Here is a 12,819-nt window from a genome sequence, read left to right as displayed (position 1 = left end):
CTCTTGCATGTGATAAAATGACAATGGCGGAAAGTGTGGGAAACTGTCCCCATACCTACATTAGGATGCCGGCATCTGCGTCATGGTTATATTTATTTTGTGGTTGTAGCCGAGTGACTCCAAAATTCTGCAAATTGGCCTGATCATCATGATTTCTGTGGTTATAATATTCATAGTGGAAGAGAACGAGTAATACTGCTGTACAGCGCGAGAATTGTGATGCATCATCGACCATCAGGCAGCTGATGCTTCCCGCGATAATTTGACCCGTACTGAGAAGGGTAATGGAAAAATACCACAAAAGCTTACATTTTTTAAATATTTTAATATGACTATTTTTATATCATACATACAAAGAACCATCACATTTTTTATTTATTGATAATGGGTGATTTCAGTTCTATTGACATTGTTTGGATGACCCTACACGGCCATATAGAGTTGCTTGATGGATTTTCTCGGTGACAATTACTTAGTTCAACATGTAAAAGACCTCACAAAACATGGTAACTTACTCGATCTATTGATCACTAGCCACGAAAGCATAATAACTGATGTAGAAGTCTGTGAAACTATTGCAAATTGCGCTCATATCAGTCGCGCCCCGCCCTACACTCCGCGGCGCTCGCTTCCAAAGAAAGGGGGTGGGGAGGGGGAGTATTGTGGTGACGCGCCGCTGGGCAAAACCAGACTGGCCGTCACACAACTCGAGCTAGGCCTTTGTACTTGCTGTAGTTGACAAGCATAGTTCGCAAAGAAGTTCAGTATCATATGCTGTTAGATACTTACTGCCCCTTCAAGCTGTTGGAAAGGCCTTGTTTCCGGAGTGGGTCAACACGTGCTATTTCAAATCATCCTTACTTCCAAAAGCTTCATCCCACAGGTCACACTGTAAAAAGCTCATTCATGTATGGATCATCATGTGACATTCGAAACAAAAAAAATCGTGAAAGATAATTATTGCACAGGTCACTGCAATGGGTTCATTCCTGTATGAGTAATCATGTGACGTTCGAGAAGACCCTTACGTGAAAAAGTTTTATCGCACAGGTCACACTGGAAAGGCTTCTCCTCAGGATGGGTAGTCATGTGACGTTTGAGATCACCCTTATGTGAGAAAGCAGAATCACACATGCCACACTGAAATGGCTTCTCTCCTGTATGGGTCATCATGTGACTTTTGAGACCACCCTTTTGTGAGAAAGCAGAATCACACAAGCCACACTGGAAAGGCTTCTCTCCTGTGTGGGTCATTATGTGTTGTTTGAGAACACCCTTACGTGAGAAAGCAGAATCACACAAGTCACACTGGAATGGCTTCTCTCCTGTGTGGGTCACCATGTGACGTTTGAGATCACTCTTATCTGAGAAAGCGGAATCACACAAGTCACAGTGGAAAGGCTTCTCTCCTGTGTGGGTCACCATGTGACTCTTGAGATCACCCTTTCGTGAGAAAGCGGAATTACACATGTCACACTGGAATGGCTTCTCCCCTGTGTGGGTCATCATGTGTTGTTTGAGAACACCTTTACGTGAGAAAGCGGAATCACACAAGTCACACGGAAATGGCTTCTCTCCTGTGTGGGTCATCATATGATGTTTGAGAACACCCTTACGTGAGAAAGCGGAATCACACAAGTCACAATGGAAAGGCTTCTCTCCTGTGTGGGTTATCATGTGACTTTTGAGGTGACGGTTATCTGAGAAAGTGGAATCACACATGTCACACTGGAATGGCTTCTCTCCTGTGTGGGTCATCATGTGACGTTTGAGAGTACCCTTTCGTGAGAAAGCAGAACCACACATGCCACACTGAAATGGCTTCTCTCCTGTGTGGGTCACCATGTGACCTTTGAGAACACTCTTATCTGAGAAAGCAGAATCACACATGTCACACTGGAATGGCTTCTCTCCTGTGTGGGTCATCATGTGACTCTTGAGATCACCCTTTCGTGAGAAAGGAGAACCACACATGCCACACTGAAATGGCTTCTCTCCTGTGTGGGTCATCATGTGACGTTTGAGAACACTCTTACCTGAGAAAGCGGAATCACACAAGTCACACTGGAAAGGCTTCTCCCCTGTGTGGGTCATCATGTGGCGTTTGAGAACACCCTTTCGTGAGAAAGGAGAACTACATATGTCACACGGAAATGGCTTCTCTCCTTTGTGGGTAATCATGTGACTTTTGAGATCACCCTTACGTGAGAAAGCAGAATCACACAATTCACACTGGAATGGCTTCTCTCCTGTGTGGGTCACCATGTGACGTTTGAGAACACCCTTACGTGAGAAAGCAGAATCACACAAGTCACACTGGAATGGCTTCTCTCCTGTGTGGGTCATCATGTGACTTTTGAGATCAACCTTACGTGAGAAAGCAGAATCACACAGGTCACACTGGAAAGGCTTCTCTCCTGTGTGAGTCATCATATGACTTTTGAGGTGACCCTTACCTGAGAAAGTGGAATCACACGTGTCACACTGGAATGGCTTCTCTCCTGTGTGGGTCATTATGTGACGTTTGAGATCACCCTTATGTGAGAAAGCTGAATCACACAAGTCACACTGGAAAGGCTTCTCTCCTGTGTGGGTCATTATGTGATGTTTGAGATTACCCTTACGTGAGAAAGGGGAATCACACAAGTCACACTGGAAAGGTTTCTCTCCTGTATGGGTCATCATATGAAGTTTCAGATTACGCTTTTGGGAGAGAGCAGAATCACACAAGTCACGCTGGAAAGGTGTCTCTACTATGTGGATCATCACATGATATATGTGACGATCCTTTGCATAATATAGGTCACACTAGAAAGGCCTCTTTCCTGTGCGGGCCATCACTTGATTTTTAAGATGACTTGTGAGATAGCTGAGCTATAGATGCCACATTGGGTTTTCTTTGTTGATAGTTACCTTTCTGGAAAAAAATAGATTAACTTTTTGAGATATGTTATAGTAGGATTGTTGGTGTTTTATACACAAAACATTCCATACATGCCATCCTTTATCATAAGAATAATTTGTCTAAAACACATAGTAAAATCGATTATGAAAATGATCAAGTGGTCATTATAGTGGTGTTTGCTTTGTTGGCCTAGTTGTGAGTTGAAATTCCATACTTCTCTCCTACTCAAAGGAGTAGCTATTAATTACCTACGATGCACTTTGTAGTGGGACTGTCACCTATATGGAGGGGGGGGGGTTAGGTTAGACTCAACCCAGTCGTTCAATCAACCAGTACTAAAACAAACTATTAAGATTAACTTATCGAGTAACGGATTATGTCTATAGTAATTGCATGTCTGGCATGGGAGAATGTAAACACTGAACACATTTGATATGTCACTTTATATATGTCTACAAATTTGGCAGCAGCGATCGGAACCAATGAAAAGCTAGGCCAATTAAAGCAACCTTTAGCGTAGAGGCACACTACTACTTGTTTTGGTTTCAAAATCTTGCGTACATCACATAGGGAGTGTTTTGCAGATGACTTTTTGGGCTAACGGCAAACAAAAACAAAGACAAAGGGTCCCGCCTAGCTTTTTCCTATGTTAACAAAAGAATAAATACAATAAAATGCAACTTGTACAACAAGTGAACAAAGTGGACTACACACTTGCAAGAAAAAGATAATGAAATCAATTAAATCACGTTCATACACACTGTGACCTTTGTTCACCATGTACTTTCTCATGTTATGTTGAGAGTGCCATTATATTCCTTGTGCCCTGGTATATTGGATGCAAGGTGGTATGTGATACCTGTATGTTCTTGTCCCAGCGTATCCTGGCCGTTACCTCTGATGCACCTTTAATGTACAGAATTGTGACCCTGTGTGAAGGGAGTTACACCTCCTCTGTCACCACCACTATCGGTCCTCGACCGTTTACACTTCTATTAGTCTCGTAATTCCACTCACAAAGCCCCTTGCCTTTGTTACGTCAGCTCCAATAACTTCCAAGCTCCTCTTATTCAGTAGGCCCCATGCCTTGTATTTCTCATGTACTTCAGACCAGTCCTGAGGTTAAGGAAAGTTCTTTTCTTTTCTTTCCACTACAATTGCACTGTCTTGGTTACACTCAGGATCTCTCTCCCTCGTCTGCTCTCGAGATCTCTATACCATACGCCAAGCTACCTCCGTCTGACGTCACTAATTTTTCTAATCCAATCTCCTCTGACTTCTCAAATAAATGTCACTCCTTATGGGCGTGACTTTGAATTCATGCACCAATAACTTTTCTCCTCCTCCACCTTTTTCCTCCAATCCGGAAAGCTGTTACATTGTCACAAGCAATATCGTTTACCTCAGCATTTGTCAAACGAAAAATAGTTTTGCGCTCACAGTGTTTAGATTACATCAGCAATTATTACAACAGTCACCACCCGTCGGCCGTGTCTATACAGACAGAACGGCGCCTCCAGTCTTGTTTATAAAAACAGTTGATGCCGAGCTAACGCGAGTCTAAGCAATTGTCGCTTGTCGGCGACTAAACAATCCGCGGACTCAGCATTTCAATACCCTAATGTTTCCTAACCTTATTAGCATTCGTACTCCGGTCCTCTTCATCTAATGAAGTTTCTGCCTCCATCTACCGGCCTCTTACAGGAGTGTGTCTCGATGTCTCCTATGTTAACAAAGTGGGACCATCTTCAGATAGTCCAGGAGTATTAGCTTTTCAACAAATTAGTAATAGGCTGAAATTTTCAGGAAGTACTCAGAAGACCTTTTCTAATAACATACTAAAAATCCCCACGAACCCCTTGTGATGGTTTTGAGAAATTCAAGATAGCGTCCAAAATGGTAGCCAATTTTAGATTTGGTCATGTTTCAAGCCTCAAACATCATCGAAAGTCAAAGAATAAGTCAATGTGTATGTTTTTTGGGACAAGGAGTTCAATTCTCTAACTAATTTTTGGATTATCTGAATTTCAAATGGAATCATTAGCAAAAGAAAAACAAAATACATGTCTGACACACATTATACAATAAAAGTCATGCCAGTAGCAAGAAGCAACACTTTACCATTACCTTAACTATAGACAGAAAATGCTTAGCTGTAGTCCTAATTACAGAATTTTAATCAATCAATCAATAATCAAATCAATTTTGATGATGGCCTTGGCACCATCTTCGTCATCAGTTTCAGGAGAAACTGGTCTTGGTGCTTCAGTCTCTTCATAATCATCAATGAAGGATGGCATTTGTACTGCATTATTGCAGGTTTGACCACTACACTTTGAACACATGGTAGATCAATGCACCCCAATCTTCCTGCAGCCACATGATGCTCCACAGCTATCTGCTTTGCAACCATTTAAGATCATGTTGAGCAGACAGTTGGGGGCAATGGGGTGGTCATTTTCAACTGGAATTAGGATGTCCTCCAGCTTCCATCCCTAGGCTGTTGGCTGCAAGGGCCTGCCCATCCATTCCTGGTCAGTGTGATAAGTTCTGAAAGAATGCTGTTTGGCTGTAGCACTTGTCGGAGGCAAACTTCCCAGTTGGAAGGATGGGGACAGAGATGTTCTGCTGATTGCCTGTTTGTAGGCAGAACTCATCCAGTGACACACCATGAGGTACACCATACAACTTCAGGAAGAAGCTTTCACCTGCTTCTTGCACTTGTTGGTGAGTGCTTCCAGCATTAGAGAATGTCTTGAGCTGATCATACTCCTTGTTGTGAACCAGGTTGAATGCCTTGCGCTTTCCTTGCTGATACACTGCAGGCAGAAATAACAGAATGGGCTATGGCAGTACATCGCCTGCTCAGTACACCTGTGTTTTTGCCCTTTGGGTTCAACAATTTGTGCAGAAAGAGGTTCAGAGACCCAGGAATCATAGACAACCCATTTTCAGTAATTTCCAAACTAGGATATTCACCGAGGTCAAATACAGACAATCGGATGTCATCACGAATAATTGACGCAGCCATTTTAATTATTCTTTCATTCTCCTCTGCTTTGTCTGCTGCTCTGTCTGCCATCCACTTTTCTCAAAAAATGCGGTGAGCTGAATCTCTGAAGCTAACAATGCTCGACTTTCCAGGGAGGCTTGTAATGATTATGTCATCTTGATATCTTTCCTTCAGCTTCTGTTTCAAGTACTTCATGGAGTAGCCCTCCTCACCATGCAAGAATGTCTCCATCATCTCCATGAGGTCAGACACAGCATACTGACATTCATCAGTTTCATCCAGATAGGCACAACGTTCATGGAAGGCAGATTGCTTCAGAGCATCAGGTGGCTTGCCAACTGATTTCTGTGTTTTAGATTTGCTGAGAAAATCTTGGGCATAGTTACAGTGATATTTGGCTTCAGCAGCAGCCAAGTCAAAGGATGCCTCAATCATTCTTTTGGCAACCATTTCTCCCCATTCATCATTCCTCTCTTTTGCTCTAAGATATTCTGTTTGAAGGGCATTGTCTCCACATTACTGGTCATCTTCTTCCATTTTGTAGTAAGTCTGCTACTAGTTGGGAGTACTTCAGAGCAGAACAAGCAGCATGTGGTGATGTCAAACTTTGGTGGGTGGCTGAACCTCCTCTTGTAGTACAGGTTCTTCTGACTTCCTCTTCGCGGACCTGATCGAGGACTCCCGGGTGTAGTCCTTGCTGCAGGTGATGAGAAGTGTCAGTGGGTTCTACATCTCCAAGGTTTCGTGAGATCCATCCTTCCTCTCCAGGCTTGCTGCTACTAATGTTGTCCCTCCCTTGGCTCTTACTTGTACATAATCTTTGGTGCATAATTTGTTGCAAATAACACACAAATCCATCTTGAACTCTAAAAAACAAACAAAATATAACATCACATACAATATATGAATCAGGCTAACATTTTCATCAATTGATAATCACGGTTTTACAAGTACCACTAAAAAAAACCTTCTGGTGTTTCAGAATTACTTATTACATCTGTGAATGTACTTGTAACTCAAAAACATGACAGTCTCAATTTATCACACATACACTGACATAAATTCCTTGGGTCTCAAAACCTATATTTTCATACTTCATTTGTATTTCTATCTTAACTGAGACCTGAAATATAACAAAATATGATATCGATGGCCATCTTGCATTTCTCAAAACCCTCAAGGGAGATTCTTGGGGACTTTTAGTATGTTATTAGAGAAGGTCTCCTTAGCACTTTCTGAAAATTTCAGCTTGTTACTAATTTGTTCAGGGTTGAAGCCATATTTAAGCTAATGCTCCTGGACTAAGAGGTGTGATGAGATACAGTTGTCAAAGAGCTTAATTCATTGGCTGTAGTTGGAACTGGGAGAGGTATATTGCGCTACCAAAGCTGTCCGGGTCCCCCTCCTCCTCTAGTCACTACGAGAATCGGATAACTCAATTGTACATAATGGGTCATATACATTTTTATTTACAAAGAATAAACAAAATAGTAAATAATAATAGACACATAAATAATAACAAATGAAAAACAAACAATAGACAAATAATAACAAATGAAAAACAAACAATAGACAAATAATAACAAATGAAAAACAAACAATAGACAAATAATAACAAACAAATAATCAAATATGAAATAAAGCTTCAAACTGAACTACATTGTACTGCCTCTGCAGGAAGTTTATTCCATTCATTAACTACATGGTTAGCAAAGTTGTCTCTACCCACTTCCAAATTAAATCTATTTCCTTACAGTTTGAGACTATTATTTCTCGTCGGATTCTCGTTCAGTGTAAAATTTTTGTCATTTCTGATGTTGTCAATCCCCCTTAGAATCTTAAATACCTGTATTAAGTCACCTCTGAGTCTACATTTTATTAGGGAAAACAGATTCATTTTAGTCTATATTTGTACAATTTATTTTTGATACTTGGAATCAGTTTTGTGGCTCGCCGTTGTACGTTTTCTATTCTGTCAATGTCTTTAATGAGATTCGGTGACCATATGGAAACAGCATATTCCAAATGAGAGATGACCTTCTGAAGTCAAAAGATCGTGCAATCAGTCCTTGAATATCACTTGCTTTCTCAGAGGCTGAAATACACTGCTTAGATGATTTGAGATCATTACTGTACTGATAATTACCCCCCAACATCCCTCTATCCACCTTTGTTAACAAATTTCTAAATAACTTGAAATCGAACTTACTGTTATTTTTACCTATGTGCATAGCCTTGCATTTACTTGTGTTAAAATTCATTAGCCACTTTTCAGACCATTGCTGTGATATATCTAAATCTTCTTGAATATCTAATTGATTTAAGTGATCATTTGCCATTCCACACAATTTTGATATCAGTAAATTTGAAGACAATAGATTTTAGTCCGTGGTCTATATCATTTATATATACTATGAATAGAAGTGGCCCAAGAATAGAATCTTGAGGAACTCCATTCGTAACATTTTTCCATCTTTTTATCATCAGTAAATTTGGAGACAATAGATTTTAGTCCGTTCTCTATATCAAGAATGGAACCTTGAAGAACTCCACTCATAACATTTTTCCATCTAGAAGTATTGCCATTTTAAACAACTCTCTGTTTCTGATCTTTAAGCAAATTTCTAGTCCAGCTTAATAGGCTACCACATACTCCGTGTGAAGCTGATTTAGTAAGTAGACTTCCATGGGGGATGGTATCAAAAGCTTTCATAAAGTCTAAATATATTAGATATATATTGTTTCTTTTGTCATAAATCGAGATGACTGTTGTAGAATTCGAGTAAGTCATGCAAGAATGTTACTTATCAAACAATTACTTTCTAAATGATGTTCGACAGCATCTCTAATGATAGTTTCCATATTTTTTTCTACAACTGAAGTCAAGCTTATAGGCCTGTAGTTATTTGTTTCTTTTGTCATAATTCAAGATGACTGTGTTGTAGAATTCGAGTAAGTCGCACAAGAAAGTCTCCGTCTGAATCCATGCTGGCTATCATTTATCAAACAGTTAATGACTTTAAGCCAATTGGTTGTCTTTCTTTCCACTCACTAATTAATCAGCAGTCATTTAAATAAACTAATTCAGTGATAAGAATTCTATATGGGAATATGGCCCGGATTTGCTCAAAATCTATCAGATAATGTTTTGAAAATATTTTGTATCTAATATAAAATACTAATATTTCTTTGATCTTACTATGCAATCTGATCATATCTCTATGATCTGATAAAAAAGTGTTTATTCCTTGAGATCTACCATTAATTAATGATAAATTTGGCAGGAAAAGGTGATGGTGGAGGTAGAATGTAGATTGAGAGAAGCGACTAAATGCCTTGGTGGATTAAAAAGTGTAATGAGGAATAGACATTTGGGAATGGATGATAAGAGGAGACTGTATGAAGGAGTGATTGTACCAACAGCACTGTATGGGGCAAAAACATGGAACATAAGAGAGGAAGAGAGAAGCAGTTGGAATGTGTTTGCGATAAAATGTCTGAGAAGTATGATGGGGGTTACTAGGCTAGATACAGTGAGAAATGAGGAGGTGAGGAGAAGAACAGGGGTGGAAAGGGAGTTGGGAGATAGGGCTGATGAAAGAGTATTAGGATGGTTTGGATACATGGAAAGAATGAGTGAAGAAAGACTAGTCAAAGAGGTGTGGAAGGCAGATGTGGAGGGAGTGAACTTGAAGGGACGTCCTAGGATGAGGTGGATGGATGGGGTGAAGGGGGCTTTGGGGAAGTGGGGAATGTCTGTTGAGGAAGGATGGGAGAGGACAGAAGACAGGGGTGAATGGAGAATGGTTGTATATGGATGATGTTGTGATGCATGAGGTGGAATGGGCGGGGGATGGGGGGGTGAGGTAGTGTGAGCAAAATTTGACGCAGCCTGAAGGGATTTCTCCCTGTCTTCTCCTTTTATGCATGGGGGGAATGGAGAGGGGGGGAGGGTCGCCGATTTAATGAAGCGACCTTGCTGTGGATGTGCTGTGTCTTGCGGCACTGCTTCTGACCAAGGGCAGTGGACAAGGTGCAGGGATGACTCGTCATCCAGGAGGTGCTAAGATAAGAGGGAGGGTGGAGGGGTGTGGAGTGTATTCAGGGATGAAATGGGTAGGGATGATTTTATGCCTTTTCCTTTTTGGCTACCTCCCTTGTAAGGGGGAAAAAGCCTTGGTATATGTATGTATAAATTTGGCTCGCATGATTTCAGTTCACATGTTGTAAACTAAGTATCTAATGAAAGACAAAGCAAAATATATGAATTAAAATCAATTAATTATACATTTCTTTGATATCATAGAAACTGTATATAAATACACACGGTAAATAGGAGCCACAATCCAATTAGGTTTTAACCATGAATAAAATCAAAATGAACATTTGCACTCATGTAATACCAGACTCCAGATGTTATCTTAATGGTCTACAAGAGCTTCCCTCAATGAACTTGAGGTAAATTAGGTAGAAAAAAAATTGTATTATCCAAAGCTACATTGCATTCAGAGATATAAATCCTAACATTCGCATAACACTCGACAGGCAATTTTTTTCCAAACGGTTTTCCTGTTGATTTGACCAAATTGGTTGTTCCATTTCAATTGGAAATCACTTGTTTGTACTAAACCCCCACCCCCATCTGGGGACTGCATTGGGAAATAAGTATTGCGATTTAAAGAAGCATGCAAAGCCAGTGATTAATGAAAGAAATGACAACACGGTTCAAATAAACGATAAATCAAGCACAGTATTCTCCTATTCTGACCATATCTAACCTACCCAGTCCCTCTCTCCCTCATGGTAAATGTATTTTTCATGGTATTTGTTTAATTTGTTTCTTGTATTCAATATGAGATAATTCAATACAAGATCATTTTCATTCTCTTCCATACATATATATTTTTTACAATAATGTATAGTTATGATTCTACGTATTTTAAGTGCTTACAAAGATGTTTGCCAGTCTGCAACCCTTCACTATATCATCTACTAGCCCATGTTTAAATACAATAAATTTATAGTAACATCAGCAATGATTTTCAAAACACTAAGACGAGCATCTTTACAGTTACCAAGAATTAGGTTAGGTTACATTATGTTAAATCTTAAGGCTGCAATTCTTACCTGTATCATCAACTAGTATGTTCAACCCCAGATACGAGTACCACAAATCAATAGTAACATAAGTGGTGATTAGAAAAAAAGACTAACAAACATCTTTACACATACTACCTAATTCTACACCTAAGTCAAAAATCTTATTCAGTACCGGTACTTGGAATTGTTCTAAAACATCAGCATATACTGTTAACTACTTTCTAGTTCTTAAGGGGCTATTGTTATTTGACAGCCCCCTCTACAATTTTTGAAATGCTTGTTTTCTAATTTTATCTCGTTACTAACCTACAGCATTCTAAAGTATCCAACACCTAGATAGCTACATTCATTATGGCCTGCAACTTCCAGGTATCAATCTAATCATGTAGGCTCTGTCTGGCAAACGCCTACTATAATTTTTTCTTTACCTGTGTGGTTTCCTTCTTTGCCTACAATTTTCCTGACACAAATATCTAAACTATTTCAAATATTCTTGCAAACGTACAAAGGCACTTTTAGAAATGTTTTACATGGTTTACCCCTACTAAACAAAAATATTTGTTATCAAATCTCTATCAAGGGGTGACTAATCTGTTTTTTGTTTCATAATCCAGAAATCCACCTCCTTACGATCTGACCGTTCACAAGCTGCGGTTCACGTAAAAGTACTGTTGTATGTAGGAAGTAGTGGTGAGCTGATTGCGGTACTGGCGTTCTTTTTTTTTTCATCCAGGATTGGGCATGTGTGAAATATAAGTCTTGCTCACAGGCATACTAAAGCTGTTTAAGAACATCGATTATGATGTGAAGATATGTGGGGTTTGATTGCAAATGTAGGATTTGTTGAATATTGTTCCTAGCCTATATCGATGTATTTAACACTGCTGATCGAAGAACTGGATAACATCTGTTATGCAGAGATGTTTATGCACCTTAACTTACACTGGAAAAACGAATAGGGCGACGTGCTCTAATACATTCAAACGGGTCTATCATTTAGACAGCAGGGCAGTACTCATAGTAATGGCCTCTTGCAGTCTCCTCTGGTCTTCGGGGGCCGTGTCGACAATTCGTTTCCCTCCTCTCAGGGCGATAGTGGTATTGCACTCTAGAAGGTAGTGAAGGAGGGGTTCCGAGCTGGTCATACTGCGGTACTCACAGTCTCTTTCCTGCCGTCCTACTACATTCCCGCAGCATTCGTACGCAAACCTGAGTCTTGTGAATCTCACGATTATATAGGATGCGAGGGAATGGGGACTGAGCACTCAACCATGTGATTTACAAAGTTCTATGTTAGTTACAACAGTGAAGCAAATAAAGACCTTCATTACTGAGTAAATGTTATCAGACTGCAGCCCCATTGTGTATGTGATCTTATATCACTGAAATATTTATATTTTTATATATTGATATAGGACTCAATAATAATGGGCATTTCCATTTCATTAATATTTTTCTTTTAATATATTGATTTCTGATTTTGAATCGTGATATCCATAATTCACATTATCCTTAGCACACATTAATGTTTATTATGAAATTAACAAAATGTTGGAAGGCGTCCTCTTGCATGTGATAAAATGACAATGGTGGAAAATGTGGGAAACTGTCCCATATCTACATGAGGATGACGGTATCTGCGTCATGGTTATATTCATTTTGTGGTTGTAGCCGAGTGACTCCAAAATTCTGCAAATTGGCCTGATCATCATGATTTCTGTGGTTATAATATTCATAGTGGAAGAGAATGAGTAATACTGCTGTACAACGCGAGTATTGTGATGCATCATCGTGCATCAGG

At 39.7% G+C, this 12,819-nt stretch overlaps 1 protein-coding gene across 2 annotated transcripts; it reads right to left on the bottom strand.

The window, feature by feature from the left end:
* Positions 1 to 369: 369 nt before the first annotated feature.
* On the bottom strand, positions 370 to 12,241 carry LOC143030851 (uncharacterized). Of its 2 annotated transcripts, none has more exons than XM_076194072.1 (2): positions 11,961 to 12,241; positions 370 to 2,917 (listed from the first exon to the last, which is right to left on the bottom strand). In XM_076194072.1, the coding sequence occupies exon 2, from the start codon at positions 2,764 to 2,766 to the stop codon at positions 970 to 972; it is 1,797 nt and encodes a 598-aa protein (XP_076050187.1). In that variant the 5' UTR covers positions 2,767 to 2,917; positions 11,961 to 12,241; the 3' UTR covers positions 370 to 969. The 2 variants fall into 2 exon arrangements, with proteins under 2 accessions (XP_076050187.1, XP_076050186.1); XM_076194071.1 differs by lacking the exon at positions 11,961 to 12,241 and adding an exon at positions 11,447 to 11,597.
* Positions 12,242 to 12,819: the final 578 nt, after the last annotated feature.

This window comes from Oratosquilla oratoria, chromosome 12, assembly GCF_046742065.1.
Source record: "Oratosquilla oratoria isolate Oo_2021 chromosome 12, ASM4674206v1, whole genome shotgun sequence".
Taxonomy (NCBI): domain Eukaryota; kingdom Metazoa; phylum Arthropoda; class Malacostraca; order Stomatopoda; family Squillidae; genus Oratosquilla; species Oratosquilla oratoria.
This window is presented reverse-complemented; position numbering and strand designations above follow the sequence as displayed.